Source organism: Micropterus salmoides, unplaced genomic scaffold (assembly GCF_014851395.1).
Source record: "Micropterus salmoides isolate LMB-PRFRI ecotype aquatic unplaced genomic scaffold, ASM1485139v1 Ms_hic_scaffold_13, whole genome shotgun sequence".
Classification (NCBI taxonomy): Eukaryota; Metazoa; Chordata; class Actinopteri; order Centrarchiformes; family Centrarchidae; genus Micropterus; species Micropterus salmoides.
Window position 1 is genome coordinate 20,411,600 of NW_024040374.1, and position 24,526 is coordinate 20,436,125.

The following is a 24,526-nucleotide window of genomic DNA, read 5'->3' on the forward strand; positions in this document are numbered from 1 at the left end:
AATACCTGGAAAACAGGCAGAGCTACTAACTCCTTTAAACCTCGGCCAGCAGAGTGTTTCACTTTGCCTCCACCGTACTCCTCTGCTGGCCTATGCACCTGTCACAACACTAAAACCACAAGTTACAGTGGGACACAACTCCAAGCTGTGTTTTTCTTTCTTTTTTCTCCATAAAAAAATGGTTCAGGAATGGACGGAATGCAGAGTGCTGGAGGTAAACCCCGACACAACAGCTGAAATGAGCATAATCCATAGGTCTTTTGTGTTTATTGTTTCAGTTTAATCAAGAAAACAGCTTGCCATGTGGGATACTTGGCCATTGAGCGTCAACATGTTATACAATCAGTGTAAGAGTTGTCGTTTTAAACTATACATCGTTGTCTCAAAATAAAAACAGCATCATCACTCACTAAATGTACATCTTGGCTCACTTATATTTTAATCAAATAGTTCAACTTTAATTAGGAGGTAGAAAATAAAGTATAACGAAAGAGGCTGATTCAAAACATCTCTGCTTAGACTAGTTTCATCCATGTTAGTTTCTGTGAAGACCATAATATAGCGGCTCTAATAAAACGTAACGCTTAAAATCCAAGAGAGATTGTGAAACATTGTGCACTCTTGCTTCATACCTATTAATCTAGCTGAAAACATGTAGCAAGTTCTTAAAAAGACCTGTACAGTATTTCTTTACCCTGTTCAAAGAGATTTTCTGTCATTTTCTGAATGAACAAAGTCATACAGTGAGAACTGAGGTTTAAAGACTACAAATCTATTGCAAAGACGTCTGTAATCTCAGGGTGGAACGTGTGCTTCGTCAAGAGCACAGCACCTCCACACAGCAGAGGTGAAATGGGATGGACAGTGAGATGGTCCTAATCCCTGCTACTGATGCTACTGCTTCTCTTGTAGGAAGACCATGGCAGCACTATTGTGTCACAGTGCGGAGGGTGGCAGAGCTGCCAGGCTGTCCTTGTTGGCCACCAGGAAGTGGCTACAGGCAGAAAAAGCGCTATAAAAGCTGGAAGACAGGCCAGCGATGTCTGTGGAGATGTAGGGCAGGACACCCGGCGTGGCCTGGTTGTAGTAGGTGATCTGAAACAAAACATATCAGGTCAGAAGTGGCGAAGTAAACCACTGCAGCTTGTTATTACTTTGCGTTCGTTTTGCAGTTGTGAATTGTTAGGGTGCAGAAATGTGCTCATAGCAAGCGTGGATGGTGAACTGCGTGACCCTCTCATTTGGCCAACCTTGGTGACAGTACTGGACTCTTCCCAGATTGTAAAGCCAGCACAGAGCACCTCTCCCCTGGTGTAGGCCTCAGTGGGAGGGTGAGTGGGCAAAGTGACAGAGCGCAGAGCGATCAGATATGGGTCCCTATGAGGGACAAAAGAGGATAGCATCATGAGGCTTTGAGAAAGAGCAAGAGGCATAAAAATATAAGGTGGATTAGGTATGTAGTTACAGCACCTGGCATCACATGGCTTCCTTCTAGATGCCAGCAAGATGAAGTCCTGGCCTTTGCCCCCTTTACTGACAGACGGTGTAGCTATGTGATAAAGGGTGTCATCCTTATCCGCTTGGTTGATCACCTCACACTCCCTGCAGTGGCCACAAAGCAATGAGCATGTGAAAAAAAAAAAACTTATTAGCCATGACTTAGTGTTGTTTGCAATATCAATAGTGTAGGGGAGAGCAGGGTCTGTTGTCACACTTTTCACACTGTCTAGCATTTACCATACATCACAATGGTATAATTGTCTTAATAAATTAAAGTAGGTAGTCTTGAGCACATGTTTTGTTTTCATTACATCTTCATATATTATCTTGTTACGGAGTTGTAGACTGTTGAATGGATAATGTGTGCTTGTGATATATTGTCCCATGTCTAATGGTTGGAGCAGATGTGAGCAGTGGGGTAGAAATGACAACATAATTATACCATTTTCTTTGGCATAACTGAGTCCAGCAATGGACAAATGAGAAAGACTTGTGGTTGTCCAAAAAGAGGATACAGGGCTTCTCCTTTGAAAACTTTGCATGTTCATTAAAATGTTTCAGGAAGTCAACAAAGTGCATATCTTTCATCCATTCAGAGGGATGTGGCCCATTGATCAGGAACTGATTGTGGAAGTTCACACGGGGGAAAATAAAATATGATGGTATACTATTTTCTGTGGCTGAGAAAGCACAGGTCAGTGTGCCCCTTTCAGCAGAGGTCAATGAACCTACTTGTTTGAATCGATGTCTGGCCACCACTTTGTCAGGATTATGTCCAGCGGCCAACCCAGTTTCATCAACATTCCATGTCTCCCGGTCCAAACTCATTTTTCTGTTACTCTTTGTCTACATTGTTGAAGAAAAAGTTTTCTCTTTTGAAGCTACTTGCCCTAGCAAGGCTGGTTACTCAGCGACAGCGTTGTGTGCCACTTTAATAAGCCTGTAAACCACTCTTTGCTGGCTTTTTTTGTTTTCTGACACTAAATCTTTCTAAATCAGGTGAAAAACTCTGTGGCACAGACCTCCAATTTATGAATTTATGAACCACATTGTTGCACTGGGTAACATGTCCCTTCAAGTAGTTTATCATGAGTCCATCCCACATATACAGCTGCAATTAAGACTCACTAATTGTGCATTAAGCCGAGGTTGAAAATGGTCCCCAGAGAAACACTCTACCTACTTATGTTCCCTGCTGTTTTAGGCAGTTACTGAGCCTTTAAAAAAATTTTTTTTTAAATGAAACTGTATATTTGTGACCCAAGATTTACATTTTATGTAGAAACACCTGGGCCTGGGGGTGAGCGCCACAGACAGGGTAGGGTTGAGAGACAGACTTTTACTTTTTTAAAATAATTTGTTGGCAATAAAAAGACAAAATGATGAATTAATTATTAATTAAAATGATCATGTAAGCTTATTCCACTGTTGCACTGAGTGTAAAAGCTGCTGTGCGCAAGATGACGCAAAAGGCAAAAATGTATATTCACTGACTCATAGTGCCGGTCCCACTCCTTTCTCCTCCTCAGGTCTGACAGTAGGTGGAATGTCTGCTCTGCTGGTACACCAACGTGCATCTCCACCTTGAAACACAGCACGTGGTTTTCCTCCAGTGTGTACAGTCTGACCTAGGAATGGAGCAAAGAGGCAGTGGGCTCTACATGTATAAATAGGATTTGTTCCAGTTATTTGAATGTGCACACATGGAGTTTGACTGCTGTCAAAGCTGCTTCATTAACTGGTGGGTCCATGAGATTATAAATATGATAAGAAGGGTGGTGCAGTTTAAAGTCTGAATTATTGTGCGTTATTCCACAATTTAATTAAAGCAATATGGGCCTACTTCCAGGACAGCCACTGTTACTGTGCAGCTTGTCTAAAATGATACAGATCTGAACGCATGGTGGTATCACAACAGCTGTAACAAGCTACATCCTGGATGATAACAATACCGACAGGGTACTGACCTTGTTTTTCTCAGAAGTTAATACCCAGTTGTTTCTGGTATCCATTAGTTTCAGCGCTGATACATTATTGTAGCTGAGGTACATCTGAAAAACAAAGGGCTGTCTGAACTCTTGAATACAGTGGCAATATCTAATAAGCCTTATTGAGCATGTGTGCCTCTGTTTGCCACAAAATGAAATACCTGGTTACTTGGATCCCAGGGTACAGACAGAGGCACTTCTGTCTGCTTGCAGGAGATAATGTATTTCCTGTAAATACATAGGGCACGGTGATTTACATTCAGGGACAAAAGAAAGATCTGAGAACATGACCACTATTAACCTTTTCATTATAGCAATGATCCAACACATTTGGTTATCAAACAGTGGAGTGAAGATTATACAGGAGACCGGGTATTTTACTGAACAATAAACGTATTATGCTCGACAGACTCTGCACTAAAGTCTCCTCAGCTGTGATATGCTGCTCTGCCAAGTCATGTGCTGCTGCAGAGTCCTGTGAACAATGGATTCTGTTGAACGACACTGGAGTGGACCGACGTAGCAATGACGACACGGTTTCTGTATTACTTTCAGTGCTTTCTACTGCACCATGTCCTATACATTTTATTTTCAATCTATTTGTTGGATTTGTAATGGTTTATGGTGATTCATCTTGTATACAAGGTTGGTTTGTGGTGTACTATTGGTATGACAATATTTTGTGCAAAGAACAAAACCTGATGGTTTAAGGGGGGGGGGGTACTAACCTATCAAGTCGAATCTTCTTTCTGGCAATAGCTTCTTGAAAACGTCTTTTTCCATCCTATAAAAAATGGGAAAATCTAATACTGAAATCCTTACCAAAGGATACTCATTTTGTGAAGATTTGTTTGCTCCATACTGTACATTATGTATATGTCAGGCAGTGACAGGACATTTAAAACTCACCACAGGCTCAGGTCGTATCCGTGGCAGCGTGCATGGTTTCCGGGCACTGTCCAGCACCTCAAAGGTCATAAAAGCACTATTTATATGGCGCAGAGGTTCTCCACCCTTGTAGGCCTCGGCACATACTCCCACCTCCATGCTATAGCATACCATGTATGCAGGCACATGGGTTCACAAAAAGATACACACACAGTTGCACAGTATCAACACACTTAACTGTAAATTTTTATGTTACAGAGATACACCGCAAACATCTATTAGAATTCATCAATGTGTGTGGACTCACCTGTGTTTGAAGGAATTGTTAACAATGGCTTTCAGCACCAGTCGGTCACCAATGTGAGACGGGCCACGAAAGTGGAACATGTCGATGGTCCTCAGGGTGGGGTGAGCGTTACACAAGCGACTACATTAAAATATGGAGAAAAAAGAGGAAGGTGTTTGTTTTGTTTGTTGCCGTTTTGAATCTTGGTCTCATTACGTATAGCCTTTTGACAAACTAGGAATTAGTACTAGGAATGTGTGTATTCCTTTTCTTGCTGAGAGTTATGAGAAGATCGATTTCTGTTAAATATGAAGCTACTGGCAGTGCCAGTTAGCTTAGGTGAGCATAAAGACTGGAAACTGGGGGAAACTGCTACCCTATCTCTGTCCAAAGGTAACAAACCTACCAGCATTTCTAAAGCTTACTAATTACCATGTTTTATCTTGTTTGTTTAATCTGTACAAATACTGAAGTGTATGAAAGACTATTTGTGGTTTTATGCAGGGTTTGTGTGGGACTATTTCTTGGCCAGGTGCAGTGACTACCTGGAGTCTCTGAAGAAATACTCCCATACATAACTACCCATAAAACCACAACTTCTATTTATAAAACAAACGAGATTTAATTTGTTAATTAGTGAGCTTTTGAATTGCTGGTATCAGACTTGCTCTGTTCACCATTCCCAGTCTTCAGGCTAAGCTAAGATAAGGACCACAGGCTGTAGATTATTTAACGCATGACAGTAATATAGATCATCTTATCAAACTCAGCAAGAAAGTGAAGTATATTTCTCAAAATGTCTGTTTCTTTAAAGCTAGTTTAATAATAAAATAAACCATGAAAAACTAGGCACATACCTTGCTGCGATTGTAGCCACATTCTCCATCCAGGCCATGATCTGGCCTCCAAAGGTGCTGACTTGGTGGTTGGCATGTGGCGGTAGCACCAGCTCCACACTCTCCACTCGTGTCCGCTCGGCAGGCACAGCGTCCTGATACTCCTGGCATTCACCTGGTGAGAGCGCAAAATAATGGCGCTTTAGTCAATCAGATTGTAAATGGTGCAGCCGCCCAGCCAAGTGCTGTGTTATAAAGCCCTAAGTCTATAGCCTGTACCCAGTTGAGCTGCGCTGCTGTTCAGTAGGTCTGTAATGATCTCAGCATGGATGAGCCTCATCCTCCTCCGCTCTGCCGCCAGGCTGTACTCCATCTGCTCCATTTGTGTGCGAGGAATCACCTGCTTCAGCTGTACCTGTGCACGCGTAACACACACAACCTCAGGGGATGTCGAACCAGCTTTGGTAAAATGGTTTTGCGTCTATCTCTTGGTTCTTGTCCCATACCTTCCCAGATTCAGTTCGTCTGGCAACAAAGGTAGCAAAGGCATGGCAAACCTTCCACTGCCTGTCAGTGTAAAGGTCCTCACAAGTAACCAATATACCCACCTGAAATTAACAGAATCACCGCAGTCATTTTAACTTTACATTAAATCAATGTACACTCTGCTGAATTAAAAAACATTATCCACAAACCTCCATGCTACTCGTGAAGGCTCTGTTGACATTTGCTATGATGTTGACTACCTTTCCCACCCTGGAGTAGACAGACACAAACGTTTCTCTTTACTATCAACATGGAGCAGTGATTATAGTATCAACACAATCTGAAACTCTCTACAGTGAGACATAATGTTCAGTTGGTGTCAATGAGTTTGGTCATGAATCTCCACCTTTATCCGCCCATAACCGGATGCTAATGACCAACATTTCAATCCATTAGCTAATATTATTTGAGTAAAACTACAAGATCAATTTATTCATCCCTTTTTTGAATTGATGTATTAATTTTACACAATTTTTAATGTGCTTTTGTTCACTGATTTTGGTGGATTTGCTAATCTTGTTGCCAACATTTTGTAACAAAAACATTTTGACTTTTCAGTAGCATTTCTCTTTCAGCTTTGGTCTGACTGCATTTACCCTTTTCGTTCTCCCCCCCAGTCAATGCATGATTGTTAATATCTCACCCTATGGTGTGTTCAAAATTGATGTCGTCCACAGATGCAGTGATACAGGAACAACCTGCGTGTCTCTCAGCTGGGAGAGGAGAGATTAGACAGATATTTAGGCAATGCAGCACAAAGTCACAAAGCATCTGCAAACCAGGCAAAGTGAAAGCTCATGAGCTGCAATAAAAGGCATACAGAAATAACACACAGAAAGACTTTCGACCCCTTTCAAACTTATATGTACTTAATTGGTCTGTACAGCACCAGAATAATATGCCTCAGTGTTATCTATTGTTTCCATGAGTCGATATACATTTGTCAACTGTCACAGATTTTTCTATTCCATTTATGCTGTGGTAGCTATCTCTTTATTATGTCTGGATTAATTAGGAAATGTTGCAAACAAATGGGCAGACAGGAATGCGTTATGGAAGTACTGGACTATTATATATGTGATGAAGGTTCTTAAACAGATTTTTCCAGAAAGGTCTACTATACTGTGATGCATTCTGAAAATATTTCAGATAACGTGATTGAAGATTTTATTCATGTCACCTGCTCTTGTGAAACAAATTAGAGCCTGAATGTTCATTCTTGACTTTGGAAAGAGCAGTTCGACAAAAGAAACAAGTTTTGAGAAAGAAGGAAAGTAATTTAGCATTTTTTGAGGGGTTGATTAAACTACTATCCTTCCAAGGAGGTCAAGACCGAGACCAGAGAAAATCACGGCCAACACTACAACAGGTGAGCGAAATAACATCAAATGGTTCAGTGTTCAAAAGTGTTAAATTGTGAATGTTTAAACACACACACACACACACACACACACACACACACACACACACACACCTAAAAGCTCAGTGTGGAAATGTGACAACACTTTGGAGACCTGGGTTTAAAATCTTGGCTCTGAAACGTCTGGCTTGATCGACACAATAAGCAGTGGTGGTTGATGAGAAGTCAGTAATTGAAGATGTCCTGGTTTTTGCATTGGGGGTACAACTTCCTTGCTCGGGCCCTCACTGCCATCACTGAGGTGTTTTTTAAGAAAAGCAGTTAACTTGTAGTTGCACTGGGCAACTTCTCGGTGTGTATGTGAATGCACAGTGGAGTGTGGGAGAAAAAAGCACCTGCTCAGAATAAATAAATGCTTAAAAACTAAAGAAGTTTGAAATAAATCTAACTTGGTTGAGCAGGAAAGATTTAAGGATGTGCAGGGATTTCCATTACAAGTTTAAACTTATAATTGCCAGCTGGTGAGCAACAACAGAAAAAAGTAATAATGTTCAAAAGTAACAATTTAGCTTTTTATTACATGAGCTCATAATGTAAAAGTGAGAAGTTTTCTGACGTTTTCCTACCAGACAAGCAGGCTGTGGAGTCCATCCACTTCAGCAGCTGTCCAATGCTCAGCTCACCACAGTGGTTGGCATGGCATGGCAGCACGATCTGACTCATCTTCACTTCGGTGGGGTTTCTGTACACTTCCTCACTCTCCTGAATGAGCAGAGGGTCCTGCGCAGTGTCTGCATATTTCCCCTCTGGCGACGTCATAACTCACAACTACACATACAGGAAACACAGGGGAAATGTGTTACAGCAGAACCAGGACACAGTCCACTTTAATTTGGACCAACGCACTGAAGGAAAGTGCAACAAAATGGTCACCACATTACAAAAAATTGTGTTCTAGTAGAAAAAAGTGTTTGGGACCTAGCTAAATCTACATTATTGATGTGCTCTAAAGCTCTCAAAAATGTGGTTGAAAAAATGGCTTTTTCAGCACCAAATCTGGAAAATGTCCTGGTGTAGAAGCACCAGTTCCAGGTTCAATTCAGCAACCAGCAAAATAAGTATCTCAGTTCAAACCCCAGGCCTCAATTTTAATTATAATGGTTTTGAAAAGCACACTCTTAATTTTTCATTTTAAAATTTTGGTTTCCTAAAATGCAATACCATTTTTGACTACCAAAAAAGGAAAAGAAATCAACAATGACAATGAAATGAAAATTACATTTCTCCATCAGTTGTGATTACAGGTGGTAGTAGTCCAGTCTGTTTGGGATTCATTCAGGGACACTTTCATCTGACATAAACTTTCCATTTTGTGGTTGAGGGTTCTGCAATAGCAGCTGTTTACATCCACATGACAGTAATTTAAGTGTTCAGTCAGAAGCCCCACAATCAATAGACAGATATCTGTAATGTTAACATGCCTATATTTTTGTTCCCAACTAAATCTGAAAACTGCACAGTCAGGACCAGGCCTGCAACGTAAGACGCTTTAAATAATCTGCAACTCAGTTTGCCTTCTGAAGAATTGCTCCACGTTTCTCCACTACACCAAGGATCAGGAAAAACCTGAAATGCCTATTTATGTAATTAAGCATATACTGCTTTTCAGCTATCAATGAATGCACTTTTACACACAATCTCTTTTTTTTTTTTAAATTGCAGGCTGGAACTTGTCTTATTATAAGCAGTTCTAATCAAGCTGACGCAGAATCTATTTCAAGACACAAACTATTTTAAGGCCGGTCTCTAAAGTGGACATTCATGGAAACTATTTGTTGGGATAGTACAAGTGTTCATAAGTGTGATCACAACTTGTGATCCAGTGAGGCGCAGTGGTCACCTGTCTTTCATGTTATGACAGGAGCTGACCTTTAGATACGTTTACTTCAGGAGAATTTAGGCATTCACCATGAACTTCTATTGCAAAATATAGCTTACCGGCAGGCTGTATAATAACATCTCAGGCGGACTATAGCGGTGTTAATGCTATTTGTTTTGCAACAGTCGTCACCAGTTAACACACAACGTATTTCACTCCGAAAACAAACTAAATAAAATGGCTTACCCTGTTAAAAAGTTCACTGCTGGTGGGGTAGTTCTTCCAGTTCCAATGAACGTCGGCTACAAAACAGTAACACCGGCTGAGAAGCTACGGGCTGCGACCCGGACTGTGCCTCCCTTCGTTTCACCCATTCCTCAACAACACAGAAACGCACTAAAACACACACGCACGCCACAGCTTTAGTAAAATGTTTCACCACTGGAGGGAGAGAGAGAGAGAGACAGGGGAGATGCCATCCCCTGTGGTGGTTACAGCTACGTCTTTTTACACATTTTTAAGGTGGAACTAGTGACCTCATATTATTTAGGGGCTACTTAGAAAGGCGACAATCAATTAGGAAGAATATTTGAGTGTGGAACATCTGGTTCATGCTTTTATTCAAATGAAATAACGATACAAACTCGAGAGAAATGTTCTGGATATTAGAGCACTCAGTAAACAGTAAAGTGTTTTTTTTAAACCTAGCTTCAAAATGCAGGCAGTATTTTTTTTTATGTCTTCCAAACTAACGTGACCTTTGAAAAGTTGAACAAAACCCTTGAAATGTTCTTTAAGGCGATTCAACTATCTGTGCTCAGGAACCCACATATGCTCTTACTGAGTAAGCTTTCTACTCCTCTAAATTTACTTTTTGTTTATTTTGTATGAGCCTATAGTCCTAGTTAGCCTACATATTTGATCATTGACATCACAATTTCTTGGTTGTGTTTCAGGAAAAAAAGGAATTATTCTTGCTGACAATTAATACACTTAAAAGCCCATAACATCTAAAACTATAAGGCCCTTCTGGTATGGGGCACGAGGTTATCAGACGAGTCAAACATATTGACTGAATATATCTAATAAAATGAATACTGTTAAATAGTTAAATAATGAAAATGGACGGGCAAAAGAAATATAAACGTTGCCTTGAACCTGTAATCGGTTAGTAAATAAAAACAAAAAACCTTTTTAGGACTACATATTGAATTTTTGTGGTATATCATAATTATGTAGCCTTATAAATATTCTTAGATTATAGATACTTTTATATTATTGTAAAGTATTAATTTGGAAAGAAAAAAAAATCTAATTTCAGTACATTTTCAGCATCGATCCTTTACACTGCACATGTCAGAATCAAATCAAGCAAACGGTGGTTAAGGGAACTGTTATTTTCTTCAATATTACGCTCACTGATATCGCAGCTACCAACGTCAAAACAGAAAACTGAAAGCACTAAAAGGCAGACCTTAAGGCAAACGGCTCGCTCCCATTGGCCGTCGGGAGCATCAGTCAGGTCTGGCCCCGCCTCTTCCCCCCCGGACCAAGCTCGGTTGAGTCGTCGGGTTGAGGAGGAGTAGTGCGGTTGGAGTGCGAGAGGGTCGCGGCCGCGATGATCTGACAGATGAAATAGGGAAAAAAAAGAAAGCGAAGGCGGCGTCCTCCCACACAAAACAATGTTCCCCAAAGGCAAAGGCACCCCGGTGCCGTCGGACGGCCAAGCACGAGAAAAGTAAGACCTGAAACGTTTATTATTGTGTGTTTTTTGCCTTGTAAGTTTTCCCCTCTTGCTCTCTGTTGTTCGCCGGACAGGCGAACAGCAAGAGGCGATTTCCTCCTACCGAGAATGGAATTGAATGAACCGCCTTGTCTGCTCGCCATTCCTTCCCCGAGCTGTGTTTCTGCTACCTTTGGCTTATTGCTGCCTCTTTACACCTCCACACACCGAGTCCGAGTTTAGTTTGGCTGTGTTTTAAGCGGCGGTTGTCTCGTATTTTTGCAGTTATTCAGCCGAGAGCACGGGGAGGAGAAAACAATAACATCGCCGTGGCACACAGTACATTGTTTTCTCTGTTGCGCTCTGGATAGGCTCCGTTTTTTATTTCCCTCAGCACCATCAGTGCCACCGGGATACTGTACCAGGCTAATACACAGCAGGCTGGTGGTGTGCTGTTTACGGTTCACATCACGACGTTAAATTACACTGTTGCTTCAGCACTTTCGTTTAACCTTTTTCATTGTAGTGAATCCTAACCAGGTTTGGCTTGGTTACACAGTCCCCATTTAATTTTTTGGCATAGGCTATTTGGCAGCCATTGTTAAGCGGGCCTGCACCCGACTGTAGTCACTCAGTAAGCCCGTTGAAGAAGATTTCACCTGCTGTTTGACGCTAATTTATTGCCATTTTGTCATTTTTAAACCTAAAATTGTGTTTTTGTTTGTTTTTCCACACAGGTTGGCTCTATACGTCTATGAGTATTTGTTACACATAGGAGCACAGAAGTCTGCACAGACCTTTTTATCAGAAGTATGTGGAGAAAAAGTTTAACCACACTAAAATGTTGTATTCATATTTAAACAATGATTTTTTTATATAAATGTATTGCATGTGCTCTTTTAAGAACACTAATATGTGTTTGAATTAACACCCATGGATAATTATTGAAATCCCCCTTACCTAGATCCGATGGGAGAAAAACATAACACTGGGAGAACCCCCTGGATTCCTACATTCCTGGTGGTGGTAAGAGATTAATGTTCTGGCCTTCCTGTAAACATGTCAAGGGGGTTGTTTGTGTGCTTTTGTTTGCTTCATGACCTGTCTTGTCCACAGTGTATTCTGGGACTTGTATTGCGCTGCACCAGAGAGGAGAGAGACATGTGACCACTCCAGCGAAGCAAAAGCCTTCCATGATTACGTGAGTAGTGCTTACATGGGAACTGTTGCACAATTTGCTTCTTCTGCTGAAGAAGACAACAACTTTGCTATCAAGGTGAAGAAGTGGGGTAAATAATGCGCCTCTGACTCGGGTTATGCAATGAGTCTGATTTTTTTTTTTTTTTTTTTTTTGTGGAGCTATCAGAACAAAGTCCCCATAATCTCTTGTTTGTCAACACTCAAGTCCTGACAAAACTTCCCACATTCCCCTTCAAGGGTGATACAGCTGCCATACTTCAGGTTATAGTCATTCCCCTCTTAGCTTGAAGAATGAAGATCAGTTGCCCTGAAATTGTCAGACTGATTGTTGCTTTTTTATGCTTTACTTTAGTATGTTTTCCACATTGGTTTAGAGATGCAAGTCATTTTGTATTTCCCACTACCTTATGCAAATTGAGGATAGTATTTATTTATTTTCTTTCCACTGAATTTACGATCGGTCATCTTGCCCTGTCGCTGGGGCGAATGATGCGCCCAACAACGAGCTTTATAGGCTTCTGGGAAAATGATGCTGATGTCAGCATGTCCTGAGTCAGACCTGTCGAGTACTCTCCCCTTATCCACGCTCAAGCTCCACGTCTCAGCTGTGAAGACGAAACAGAGCCTTCTGTGTGCCCTGCTCAACTTCCTGAGGCTTTAAACACACAGCTTGAGTTTTTTGACAAAGGCCTCCAGCTGTCCTGATGTGTAGAAACACATCCTAATGATGAGCTGTATAGGCAGTATGAAACGTGGCTCAAGTGCGTCATTCTGTAGCGCATTGCTCTTACGATAGCACTGCTATATTTGCATGGTATGGGTGTTTTGCATCCTGATTTATTATGCCATTCTAGAGGTGGTGTTTTTTTCCCCTTCTTCATGTGCTGCATTGTTTCCCGCTTTCAGTCAGCATTCAAAAAGAAGATCAAAAAGAGCCTCACAGGGATCAAAGAAAGTGTGAACTGCTTGTCTGTGGCTTCTGCTGTTCCCATCCACGTGTTCCTCCAGCCTTATCCTGAAGACATCGTGCAGCTGATGTAAAATAAAATAAACATACTAATTAGGTTCTGCTATATGAGCGCAACTGAGGAAAGACCTTAGAGGTTAAGGAGTCCTGATAAACTACCCAGCCTGTCGGTAGGTTGGTGATCGGTTGGTATCAGACAGAAAGGGGTTAAAACGGAGATCTTGGTCCTGCTTTTGGCAGATAGGGTTGTCAGGGTAACAGGCCTCCTGATCTGGCAGGTGACCTGGGAGCGAGGAGGGGAGGCTACAGCGTGGCTCTGGCCTTTCAATAACCACATTCCTTGTTATTCTAACTCATACGGACAAAGGAGGGGTGCATTTTGTTTGAAACCTGCCTTTATTCACGTGGCCTACTTTTGCAGTAATTCATTGCGACATCTTGATTGCTTGTTTTTGGTAGGTAGGAAGTGGTTTTTGCATCGTGTAGTTGTGTCTTAAATTGCAAAATACAAGAAAGCGTCAGATCTGTCTTGGAGAAATCATGTCCTCAAACAATCATCATTGTATTCTCACAGTTCTCTCTGTTTTAATCAACGGGGTTAGAACGATGGAACTAATTTTTCTAAAATCATTTTGCCGTTTCCCTTATGAGGAAAAACCTCAGGCCAGTTTTGAAAGATTAAACGACACAAAGTAAGATGTTACACTGCAGCAGCCCTTAGTTTGACTGAGACCATTTTCATAACATGGAAAACATTAACCAAATGAGGGAACAGTAAAACGTCAGTCTGGGCTGTGTTCGTGCTGTGGTGGGGAGCTCTGAGAGTTTCTGTGCGGTTGGCTCGCCCCGACATCTTGTGGTTGCCCTTCGCTCTGATGTTGGTTCTCCTTGTGTTCATTTGTGGACACTGGGGTCAGGTAAGTGTGTGGACAGTACTAGTTCTTGGACCCCCTAGCCTTTGTCTAGGTGTGGGGGAGGCGAGTGCTGCTCTTCTAGCCGGCAGCGCCCGTAAAGCCCTGGAGTATTCACACAGGGGCCTGATAAACGCTCCCAGAGGGACCCCGTCGCCATGGCGTTGGCGGCTGATTGATGGCTGTCACGGAGCTGAGGGGCAGATTGGAAAAAGGAAGGGGGAGTGGCACTGTGGCATATGCCCAGCATCCACCACTGCGGAGAAGCTGAGGGAATATACAAGAGAAAGGGGGTTGGGGAGGTGGGAGATAAGAAGTGGAAGGGACCTGCTAGAAGTAACTGGAGAGGAGAGACGGAGAGCATCCAGTCGGGATCCAGTGGGTTTTATGATGTTGATTGATGGTTAAACATTTACAAGCTAAACATAGGGGCTCGTTTCTTTTGAGCGTTGCTTCCAGTGGAAGCAATGAGGCTGTTAAGAGCACGCTAGGTCAGGACAATCCCCCACCTCCCTCATAATTTCTCATTCATCCCCTGTCTGTATATTCCCTTTGCTTTTTCACAGTTACCTAGTCAGTCTGTCTTTCCTTCTTTCTCTCCCCCCATGTGTTCCCCTCTCGTTCGTTGTTTTTATTAAGCGTGCACAAGGACATCCGCCGCCACTCTGGCCTTTTGTAACCTCCTTCCATGTTTCAAGCATACAGGGAGAATTTGTTTGGTTGGGACTGCTCTTGCTCTTGCGCTCTTAGGTACACATTTACAAGCTGAATCATGGTGGTTTCAGGCGGGGGGGGTTGTCTCTCTTAAAGGAGGCCCCCTGGGGAGTTGTAAGGAAGGCCCCGCATAAGAGCCTCATAGCCTGGGGCAGGGCTGAGACATCTGCCCCTTTCCTGTACCAGAGAGTCTGTGGAGCGACGTGGCTTGTTTAGACCGAGCACAGCATCGGGGTGTTTGGGACAGTCGAGCAAGCACAGCTGTGGGCTTTAGTTGGACAGGATAAAGATCTAACATAAAATGCCTAGGAACCCAGCGTTGCACGTTGGATCTTCAGTCCGGCAAACAGTTTGACTCCTACAGATATTGTTGACATTTTATGACTTTGTGGTCAATACCTCTTTTAAATGCAGCTTTGTTTTACTTTATTATTTCTGTGCAGACCTCGTTCCAGGAAGGGTAGAGGAACAAAACTAACTGAAGTTGCTGTTTCACTGCAGAGGAGCCAAACAATGTGGTTACATGAATGTATGCCTCCCTACCACGGATCTGTAGATCAATCTTTTTAATAATCAGAGGAACCACTTCCTATACTTGCCCCAGGAATGTTTCTTTAGGTTAAAATATAATGCACACTTTCCTGGTGTTAAAGAATTTACTACTGATCTTGATTTAAAAAAAATAAAATAAATGTGTCACCTCTGTTGGAAGTAAATGCTATCTGAATGAGGACAAATAAAGCTTTAATGAATACATTCGTTAAAAGTATCAACCCATCTTATCTTTATTTCACAATGACCATATACATATATAAAAGTGAAGTCGGCGACACAGCTTTATTGCTGCACCTTATGGAAAAATGTAAACTTGTGTAAAAATGTTTAAAGGATCAGTGCTGTGCCTTTTTAAAATGACACTTTAAAAATACGATGGCAAGCAAAGACGTTTATGAATGTAAAAACAAAGCATATAATTAATTATTAAACCTGGCTGGAATAAATGTGGTTTTGTCAGAGGCCTTTATCATACTTGGAGCTGGTAAATTTAGGCAACTTAATTTTACCTGGAAAGGAAACGAGATCACTACGAGGGCAGGTTTGCTTGCCAGGAAGTCGCAAAGTACTGGTTACCATGAATTTTGAATAGTGCTTAGAACTAAAAATAATGTGTAAATATTTATAACCCCTTACATGTATTTTTTTATGATGTGGATATATATTAAGTAGGGTACAACGCGTACCCAAGTTTACTAGATGTTCATAAGGATAGGGAACTGATCACAGTACTTACTGGCTGCTTAATTCATTTTATTGTCCCCGACTGTATAATCGCAGTGCTTTTAGTTGTGGTCATAAAGCAGTATATAATAGCATAAACAGTAAAGTAGTTGTGATAATGATCCTATAGCTGTAGCTAGTTTCCTTCCCAAAGTGATTATGTATGTATGTATGTATGTCTATGAGAGAGAGAAAGAAATTACTATATATTGACAGTTATGTAAATTATGACCTCAGGCGATTTTCACTGTACTGTGTGCCTCTGTAAACTGCTCACCTGTATTGTATGTTTTAAAAAAACAAAACGGCAGTGTTCAGAGACTTGGCTGCTTACAATGATGCCATGAGGACGTTATTGTTGCAAGTTTTAGGTCGCTAGTCATGTGATCGTCAGCATGAATGTTCCCTCATGTCAGGCAGCGATAAGAAGCCTAGTGAGTAATTTTATGTGCAGATTGGATACGGTAGAAAACGACATAATTTATGGTAAATCCTACCAAGATTTTCACATTATGCTTCAGAGATATAACAAATCTGGTGTAGAGTGAGTCTCATTTGTGTTGCCTTAGTAAAGAATGTTGTATTTTCCTTACATCACTCCATCACAATGCAAGTCTGGTGTTGACTGTGTACACTTGAGGCGACAAATTAAAAAAATAAAAAATAAAAAAATATGTAAGACATAAGTACATACTGTGATCACTGAGTGAGCTCTGTTGTGCCTCACAGACCAGCCAGGTCACCAAACATGTACATGCAGCGTGCACTTTAGTGGGATCACATTTTGAGTTTTTTAAATTTATTTTTTTAAGTAGGTGCTCAGCAGAAGGCTGTGAATTTGAGTGAGTAGGTACAGGTCTAGAAGTATTGTATAGTGTGCTGTGTGGCATTTGCATCTTAATCTGTGAATCTTAAGTCAACTTTGAATCTAAGTGTAATACGCGGATTTACAAAATTCTGAGAGCAGCCATTTCGACTTGAATTATGGGTGGTTGAGAGTAACTGGTCAAAATGGGTGAGTGCAAAAGTGGTCTGTGGAGCAACTGGGACATTCAGTAAATGTCTTCTCCTACACATTTATATCAGTATTTCTGTTTGAGCATTTCTTACGCTGCACGTTAAATATTTTCCTACACCGTCCTATATGACCACCTGCAACAGAAATGGGATTTGTCTGTGTCTCCAAGTCCATGTCCCAGTGGTGGTGGGGCCTGATGAGACGTGACTTTTCCCTGTGGCCTCACTTCTCTCCCTGCTGAGGCATTTCACAGTGGCCCTGCAGTGGCAGCCTGTGCAGATATAATTAGGGGAGGTGGAGTCGATACCAGGGAGTGTGTTGGCTATTGACCAGTGATGTCTGTAGAGCTGTAGCGCTCTGGACAGAGACGAGGCGTGTTTGTGTGTGCGAGTGTGGGTTCTGCTACATCCATCCTTGTAGTAATCATTGCTTGTTTATGTACATCTACACTGTAACGCATTAACAAATGGGACTGAAGGAGCCTCTCTCGTTCTGTAGCCGTTTCTTATGAATTTTAACCCCACAGCTCTGAAGACATTAGCCCATCTCAGATTGCTTCAGCTACAGGGAAGGAAAGCTCAGTCAATTAGGAGCGTGTGACCGATGCAAATGGCACATTAGTGAATTAGGGCTGCGGTTTGAGCAGGAAATCGGCCCAGCAAGCTCCTGCTGTGTAGCAGCACTTTAGATCCACTGACTCGGTGAATCCCGCTGATACTTATCTGATCCTCTGGATCCTGGATCAGGAAGGCTCAGAAGCCTCGATAAGGACCCCATTAACACCCCTTTTATACTGGATAACCACAAATGGTGCATGTCGGTGCTCTGTTTCTTTCTCTTTTAAGATGAGTTGAGAGTGAGATAAAAGCTGTTTAAACAGCAATTACAGTCCTGACAAGAGTCATAAAGGCTGGTCACATAATGCATATTAACTTGCGTCACTAGTTTAATTAGACAATATTTAATTCCTCCTGTGCTCCTCCTGTGGCCAGCTGTGCCAAGAACCTCAGTCATGAATGGATAAAATATACTTCCTGCGGTAATGTGTTGTCTGCGTGTTAAAGTTCCATGCATGGACTTTGTCTCAACTAGTCAACCTATCATGTGCAGCACATTTAAAGATTTTAAAGTTGCTGTTTTGTCTCTTCATTTTTCTTAGAGTGCAGCAGCAGCCCCCAGTCCTGTGATGGGAGGGATGCCCCCTGGAGAAGGCATGCCAGGAGGACCCATGCCGCCAGGCTTTTTCCAGGTCAGATTGCCACACTGACGTTTATCTGTAACTGTTCCACCCCCAACATTTACTATTTTCGCTTGATAAATCACTTTATAATCAATTATCATGGATGGACAAATTAATTAGCGGACTGATCATTTTCCTAGCTGCACCTCTGCAGGCTCGACCGTTTGTAAAAAGCTGTCAGGGTTCTGTTCATCTTATGAAGCTGTAGGTTTCCACGTTGGTGTCAGTACTGCTTTTGTCTTTTGTTTTGCTCCACTCTGCTCACTGTTCTTGTAGTCAACATCATAGACGTTCTGTCTGCTCGGGCCCCTCCTTTGCTGTAAACAGGCAGGCGTGGCCCTGGCCATTTTCCCTAATGGAGAAATCGAAAGGTGCAGCACCTACTGTAAATCAATATCTCATGAGGATAGACTCTTGGAAGGCACTTGTGTGGAACTGGCTCTATAAGGTGACATAAAATTACAATGTTGCTGTGCCTCCACTAGACCAAACTATTCACTTTAAATCCACCAGCTTATTATGTACTAGACGCCACAAATGCGTGACTCATTATGTGATCATGTTAATATCAGGAAAGACATTTTGACATTGATTCATGAACGCACACACACTCATACTTTCCATACCAGAATCCATTGGAGGAGGCTCAATTAAATCCCTTACTCTGTCAGATCAGCAACATTAGCGACACAGTGTTTAGTGTTGTTACACAGCTAATTGCATAGAGCTTAATTGGCGCTGTTAATTCAGGGAAATTAGCACTGATAACATGCTGCATGCAGCAGGCTTCTTAATGTCTTGACTGACAGGCAAAAGAGCACACATCTTCTCCATCTCTCTGTCTCTTTTCTCTCATTCAAGGCTAAGTCATTTGCTTGCTCTTTTCTGCTCAGTCTCTTTTACAACATTCAGTACATTCAAATCTTATTTTTGTACATTTTTGCACCACACTTTGGTTCTTGCACTCCAAACTGTCCTCTGCCCTGCAGTAACCCTGCTTCTCTCTGTGCCCCTCTTTTGTCAATTATGTTTCTTGCTCCCTCTTTCTCTCTTCGTCTCATCTTCCCCTCCCTCTATCTTCCTCCTTGCCTCTTTATTTTGTGCGATGCCACAGGGTCCTCCTGGTCCCCAGGGCTCTCCTCACCCTCAGCCTCCTCCCCCTAACAGTATGATGGGACCTCACAGTCAGGTAACACTCCCTCTCCCTCTTTCTCGCTTTTTCTCTGTTTGCTGTCTGCGGTCATTTGGGAACGCCTGGTTCTCAGTGCTGATGCTTCATGCTTTGGCATTCGTCTCAGCTTAATGCTTAATGCTGCTTTCAGTATTCACACAAACATGCTCTGAAGAAATTAGAGTACTAATAGATTTGGATAGATGGATGCCGCTTTTTATTGAGATCTCATGGAGCAATGTTTCTGTTGTAGTCCTTCATGTCGCCTCGCTTTGCTGGAGGCCCAAGAGGTCCCCCCATCAGGATGGGCAACCAGGTAGAGCTCACACAGACACCACAGATGCAGAATACATGGCACATATATGTAAAACTGCAGTTTCAGTGGGTTTTTGGGTTTTATCCCCTGTAGCCACCAGGTGGAGGTCCGGGTCCTCATCCCATGCTGCAGAACATGGACCCTACACGACCACAAGGTGTGACTCAGTACTGTATTGCTATAAATTACATACTGCACGTGCAGCAGAGAAAAAATTTCCGGGTTTCTCTCTTCAAATACATTATGTTTTTCCCCTCCAGGACATCCAAACTTGGGGCCAATGCAAAGAATGAGCGGCCCACGAGGCATGGGACCCATGGGGCCTGGCCCTCAGGTACTCGCAAAGAATAATATCACCCCTACCTTGGTGACCCATTAGTCACTTACATTTGTAAAAAGGTTTTGTAAATCCAAACCAAAGCTATTTTGTGGTCTTAATGATCATATCGTATCGTGGTTTGCATGGATCTTTCTCTTATTACCCTATCCTGTGGCTTAAATCCTTAAAAATCAATTTTCACAAACAATTTTCTGATATGTGGTTTTCTTCTCAGAACTTCGGTGGTGGGATGAGGCCTCCACACAACACCATGGGTCCTGGTATGCCAGGAGTGAACATGTGAGCCTCTTTGTATTTATTAAAAATAAAATTTTTTCAACCTTAAGGCATTATCTAAATAAAATTACAATTGGTCTGACCGTCTAGGGGCCCAGGGACTGGTCGGCCTTGGCCCAATCCCAACAATGCCAACTCTGTGAGTACTGATGTACAAACACACACACAGAAAAATACCAGTTCCGATTGCAGTCTGATCCCCTCTCAGAGCTGCCAGGTCTAATGTGTTCCAGGGTTCTAGTCTAGGATGTAATTGTAGTATTAAGTATCAAGGTTTCCACAGACAGTTGGACAGACAGCCATAATGGTATTAGGATTTTTAAATGATGAATGATGAAAGTTTGAAGTATAGAAATGGTTTGCACTCATCCATTTCTGGTCTGTAATGTTTGTGTTTTTGGTTTCAGATGCCTTACTCATCACCCTCTCCTGGTGCATATGGGGTGAGAGCAGATCCTGGCATCTTCCCTTACATGTACATGTAGAATTTCAGCTTAGAGGAATAAAATTTAAAGACAGTTTTTACATGTCAGTTTGTAATATGTCTTTATTTTTGGATGTATTCTCTGTAGGGCGCTTCTGGAGGTGGGGGACCCCCGGGAACTCCCATCATGCCCAGCCCTGCAGGTTAGTGCTTCCCTGACCTAAGCTATTTAATCATTACCTTTTTTTCACACTATCCAGTACCAATTGTACATATGATCGCACCTTTTCCAGACTCAAACAACTCTGGTGACAATTTGTACACCATGATCAACACTGGACCTGGCAACCGAAATAATGTAAGTTCCTGTTCGGCGTTCTTTTCATTCTGCATCAAGTGTAGATATTGTGATCATTGAGTGAAGTACCATTATTGCAGTTAGCATGCATTTAAAAACACTCTAAAAAGCACCTTTCTAGAATTGTTTTGTTGTATCTCATTCACTACCTAATTACTCGTATCCCTTTTGCACCAAGCCCACAAACTATACCCAACCCAACCCACATAAGTGTTGTCCTGTGTCAAAGCAATCAGTTTTAATGACACACCTAAAAATCAGGGTCAGCCCCGTGAATATAATGGGGGTTACTTAGTAAAAGGTGGTTTACAGAGGTCAACAATTAAATAGCTGAGGTATTCAGAGGGTTGTAAGCTTCACTGGCAATTATGAAAAACAGGTACCATTAACTACACCTGACCTCTCTACCATCTCAACACGCTCTTTTGTCTATTGACCGCTGGCAGCTGGTGGGATAGTAAGGATTTTCCAACCTCTGGTCTATACATGCATGTCACTGGGCAATTTAAATTGTCCTTGTTGGAGTTGGAATAGATTATATTCTTGAATTTATTCCACCACTGTGAAGTACAAAGTAGTTGTTTTTTTTGTTGTTGTTGTTTTTTCCCCAAACTAAATTAGTAAATTTCTTGACAACCAGATGATAAAGTGGTTAGAACCTGGAGATAAAGATCTTAAATTATTCCATTTTTATGCTTTATTAAATGGTTTATTTAGCTCAAGTTAATTTCTGTGTGCAAAGATAGATCTGGTCTGCATGGAAAAAGCAAATTTACTAGTGCCCTGGCCTTACCAAAGCACATTTGCACTATCCAACCAGGAATGTACAGACAAGAATTGTTGTAGAAACAAAGCACATGAATTTGTGATACTGGTTCCGTTTGTGTGTAATTAATACTATAGGCTAATATTTCAGTCCCTGTCATGGGGCTGAAATGATCAGACAGAAGATTGTTCCGTTGCAAGAGGAACTGAAGTGCACAGTAGTAAATGTTCTGCTTAGTAACCGATTTCCTGGCTATTTTAGTCACTTACGTTGAACCTTGTAGAGCTTGGCAACTGAGGGCTTCCATTTGGATGCCTACTGTGCTGTGGAGATGTGGTTAGTGAGTCCATGCTGTCTCTTTTCCCCACCAGTTCCCTATGGGCCCCGGCTCTGACGGACCCCTGGGAGCCATGGCTGGGATGGAACCACACCACATGAACGGGTCACTAGGTAACACCACGCACCACAGTACACTTGCTAACACAACACAGAAATGTTCGGGTTGCATTCTTGCAGATTAAATGATTTCAGAGTACACTTTTGTCCACTAATGTCACAAGATACTTCAGTAGAGGACAGTAGATTGTATTACAGGTAGAGCCACTTCATAAAAATGTCTTTCTTATGGTCAGAGACTCCAAAAATTGTTTTTCATATTGTTTCTTTTTTTTAGGCTCTGGTGATATGGATGGAATGAACAAGGTAAATGTTGTAACCAATCAATGCAGAGGGCATTTAGAGCTTAATCTTGAATGGAGTGAAATGTTATACATTTTTAAAAAAACACTGCACTCTTTGTCTCCAGAATTCCCCAAACAATTTAAGTGGCATTAGCAATCCTCCTGGGACCCCAAGGGATGACGGGGAGCTGAGCGGAAACTTCCTCCACTCCTTTCAGAGCGAGAACGTAAGTCTCCCTTCTTGGAAGTTCCTATCCTGAGCTAACATCACTGGACTGTTGGTGGCTGTAATATTACTTTGATGAGGCCAGAGGTAGAGTGCTGTTGGCCATAGAGTGAAGCCACAGTCGCAGCACATTAACACCCCTGACTGAAGAACTCGGTTGGGAAAAGGTGTGTTTTAATCCTCTCTTCTCTGTCTCTTCATAGTACTCTCCAACCATGACGATGAGTGTGTGACCCCCCCCCCCCTCCCCCTCCCCCCTTAACTCCACCTTGCCCAACATTATTTGCCATCATTCCGAGGATCTGAACTCACTATAGGACACGGCCAAACACATCAGCACACAATCAGGGACAGGCGCCATTTTGGTTCCACACTAACGCCAGAATGCTGATCGGAGAAAAATCGAAATGGCTGGCGGCCACTGCTCCTTTCTCAAAATGAAGGACAATTTCTCCATTTATCACAAATCCTAGTGTGACAAAAAACCAGCTACTGAAAATGCATACATGACACGTTTTATGTTCTTTGCAGAGCCCCCATAAACCCTCTCAGTCTCCTCAACCCTAGAGCGATGAGGGGTGAGAAATGGTTGAAGTTTACCTCTTGTACTTTTTAATTATTGCTTTGTGGTGCAAGATGTGCAGGAAATGTCTCCGCTTTTGTCACTTAAAACACTGGAGAGTGTGTATATGCATTGTGAGCTTGGAAAAGTCTTTGTCTTGTCATTTTACTTATCGCCATGCATACTGTGTCACCAAAGTCAGTTGACACAGGACTCAGATTTTGCCTTTTACTCTGTGGCCACCTTTATGGAACATGTACTATTCTTCCCAATGCCCACCTTTCTATTTAAAGAGGTTTGTTAAGGGGGAAAGGCTTTGAAAAAATACGGCTTTTATTGTGACGACCTTTCACGGTATGTAAGTGCTCAGATGGTTCTTACAATGTCAAATTGATCCCGTTTCAAGTTCAGTCTGTTATTGTTGACAGTGATGCGATCCGACACTCTTTGCTGTTAAAATTTAAACAGCTTGGTCGCTGTTGCGCTCTGTCACGGGAAGCCAGACGTCAGCATAAGAAGCGAGTGCATGAATGCTGAGAAATCTGTGTACAACATACTACCTAGTGCTGCTCTTCTCTGTGTGGACACCTGCTTTAAGATGTGGTGTATATCTCTTTACCTGTCTGTGCTTAACACTTTGTGCTCTTCATCGTCGTAGCCTTGTGTTATTTCCAGTTTGGTTGGTTATGATGAAGTGGCTATAAATGAGCTGCCCATTTTAATCTCATACATTTTAGTTGTTCCTACTTCCCTCCTTTATCATTGGTCGTCCCCCTTGGCCCTGACCCCTTTCTTGCCCACCCACGCATTTTTTCTATATTTTGATACAGTCTTTGACTACATATATTGCCCCAGTTATTCAGAGTTAGTCAAAGCTTTCTAAACCGATTCTAGTAGGTATCATTATAAACTTAGCGGCAGTCTTGTAAATGTGATGAGAATTTTTTTCTTTTTCTTTTTCCTGTGAACATTACGCATTATACACATCTGTCCTATGTTGCCTTTATTTGCTGATATTTTTTTATTTCAAATTGAGGAAAGATTGCTTGTTAATATAATTTTACAATAACTTA

At 41.9% G+C, this 24,526-nt stretch overlaps 2 protein-coding genes across 5 annotated transcripts; one reads left to right on the forward strand and one right to left on the reverse strand.

The window, feature by feature from the left end:
- Positions 1 to 248: 248 nt before the first annotated feature.
- LOC119900833 (acyl-coenzyme A thioesterase 11-like) lies at positions 249 to 12,092 on the reverse strand. Of its 3 annotated transcripts, XM_038716099.1 has the most exons (17): positions 11,967 to 12,074; positions 9,530 to 9,679; positions 8,031 to 8,232; positions 6,688 to 6,757; positions 6,194 to 6,254; positions 6,005 to 6,106; positions 5,778 to 5,913; positions 5,520 to 5,673; positions 4,684 to 4,803; positions 4,398 to 4,536; positions 4,217 to 4,272; positions 3,650 to 3,716; positions 3,468 to 3,551; positions 2,995 to 3,128; positions 1,471 to 1,602; positions 1,251 to 1,377; positions 249 to 1,095 (listed from the first exon to the last, which is right to left on the reverse strand). In XM_038716099.1, exons 3-17 carry the CDS (start codon positions 8,221 to 8,223, stop codon positions 937 to 939), a joined length of 1,734 nt encoding a protein of 577 aa, XP_038572027.1. In that variant the 5' UTR covers positions 8,224 to 8,232; positions 9,530 to 9,679; positions 11,967 to 12,074; the 3' UTR covers positions 249 to 936. The 3 variants fall into 3 exon arrangements, with proteins under 3 accessions (XP_038572027.1, XP_038572028.1, XP_038572029.1); XM_038716100.1 differs by lacking the exon at positions 9,530 to 9,679 and having other exon boundaries at positions 11,967 to 12,092; XM_038716101.1 differs by lacking the exon at positions 1,251 to 1,377.
- On the forward strand, positions 10,966 to 24,526 carry LOC119900834 (single-stranded DNA-binding protein 3-like). Of its 2 annotated transcripts, XM_038716103.1 has the most exons (18): positions 10,966 to 11,021; positions 11,744 to 11,816; positions 11,971 to 12,032; positions 12,123 to 12,207; positions 18,254 to 18,343; positions 19,449 to 19,523; positions 19,759 to 19,821; positions 19,915 to 19,978; positions 20,082 to 20,155; positions 20,376 to 20,440; positions 20,528 to 20,576; positions 20,845 to 20,880; positions 21,010 to 21,064; positions 21,155 to 21,219; positions 22,357 to 22,435; positions 22,659 to 22,687; positions 22,791 to 22,892; positions 23,095 to 24,526. In XM_038716103.1, the coding sequence occupies exons 1-18, from the start codon at positions 10,966 to 10,968 to the stop codon at positions 23,122 to 23,124; spliced, it is 1,152 nt and encodes a 383-aa protein (XP_038572031.1). In that variant the 3' UTR covers positions 23,125 to 24,526. The 2 variants fall into 2 exon arrangements, with proteins under 2 accessions (XP_038572031.1, XP_038572032.1); XM_038716104.1 differs by lacking the exon at positions 19,449 to 19,523 and having other exon boundaries at positions 23,095 to 23,124.

Excerpts from the sequence above, each read along its gene's own strand:
- LOC119900833 (XM_038716100.1), bottom strand. The coding sequence starts at position 8,223 with ATGACGTCGCCAGAGGGGAAATATGCAGACACTGCGCAGGACCCTCTG. Across the intron at positions 3,717-4,216 it reads AAGAAGATTCGACTTGATAG|GAAATACATTATCTCCTGCA; the intron begins GTTAGTACCCCC and ends ATGTATTTACAG. Across the intron at positions 3,129-3,467 it reads TAACTTCTGAGAAAAACAAG|GTCAGACTGTACACACTGGA; the intron begins GTCAGTACCCTG and ends CTCCATTCCTAG.
- LOC119900834 (XM_038716103.1), top strand. The coding sequence starts at position 10,966 with ATGTTCCCCAAAGGCAAAGGCACCCCGGTGCCGTCGGACGGCCAAGCA. Across the intron at positions 19,979-20,081 it reads GGACCCTACACGACCACAAG|GACATCCAAACTTGGGGCCA; the intron begins GTGTGACTCAGT and ends TTTCCCCTCCAG. Across the intron at positions 22,893-23,094 it reads ACTCCTTTCAGAGCGAGAAC|TACTCTCCAACCATGACGAT; the intron begins GTAAGTCTCCCT and ends GTCTCTTCATAG.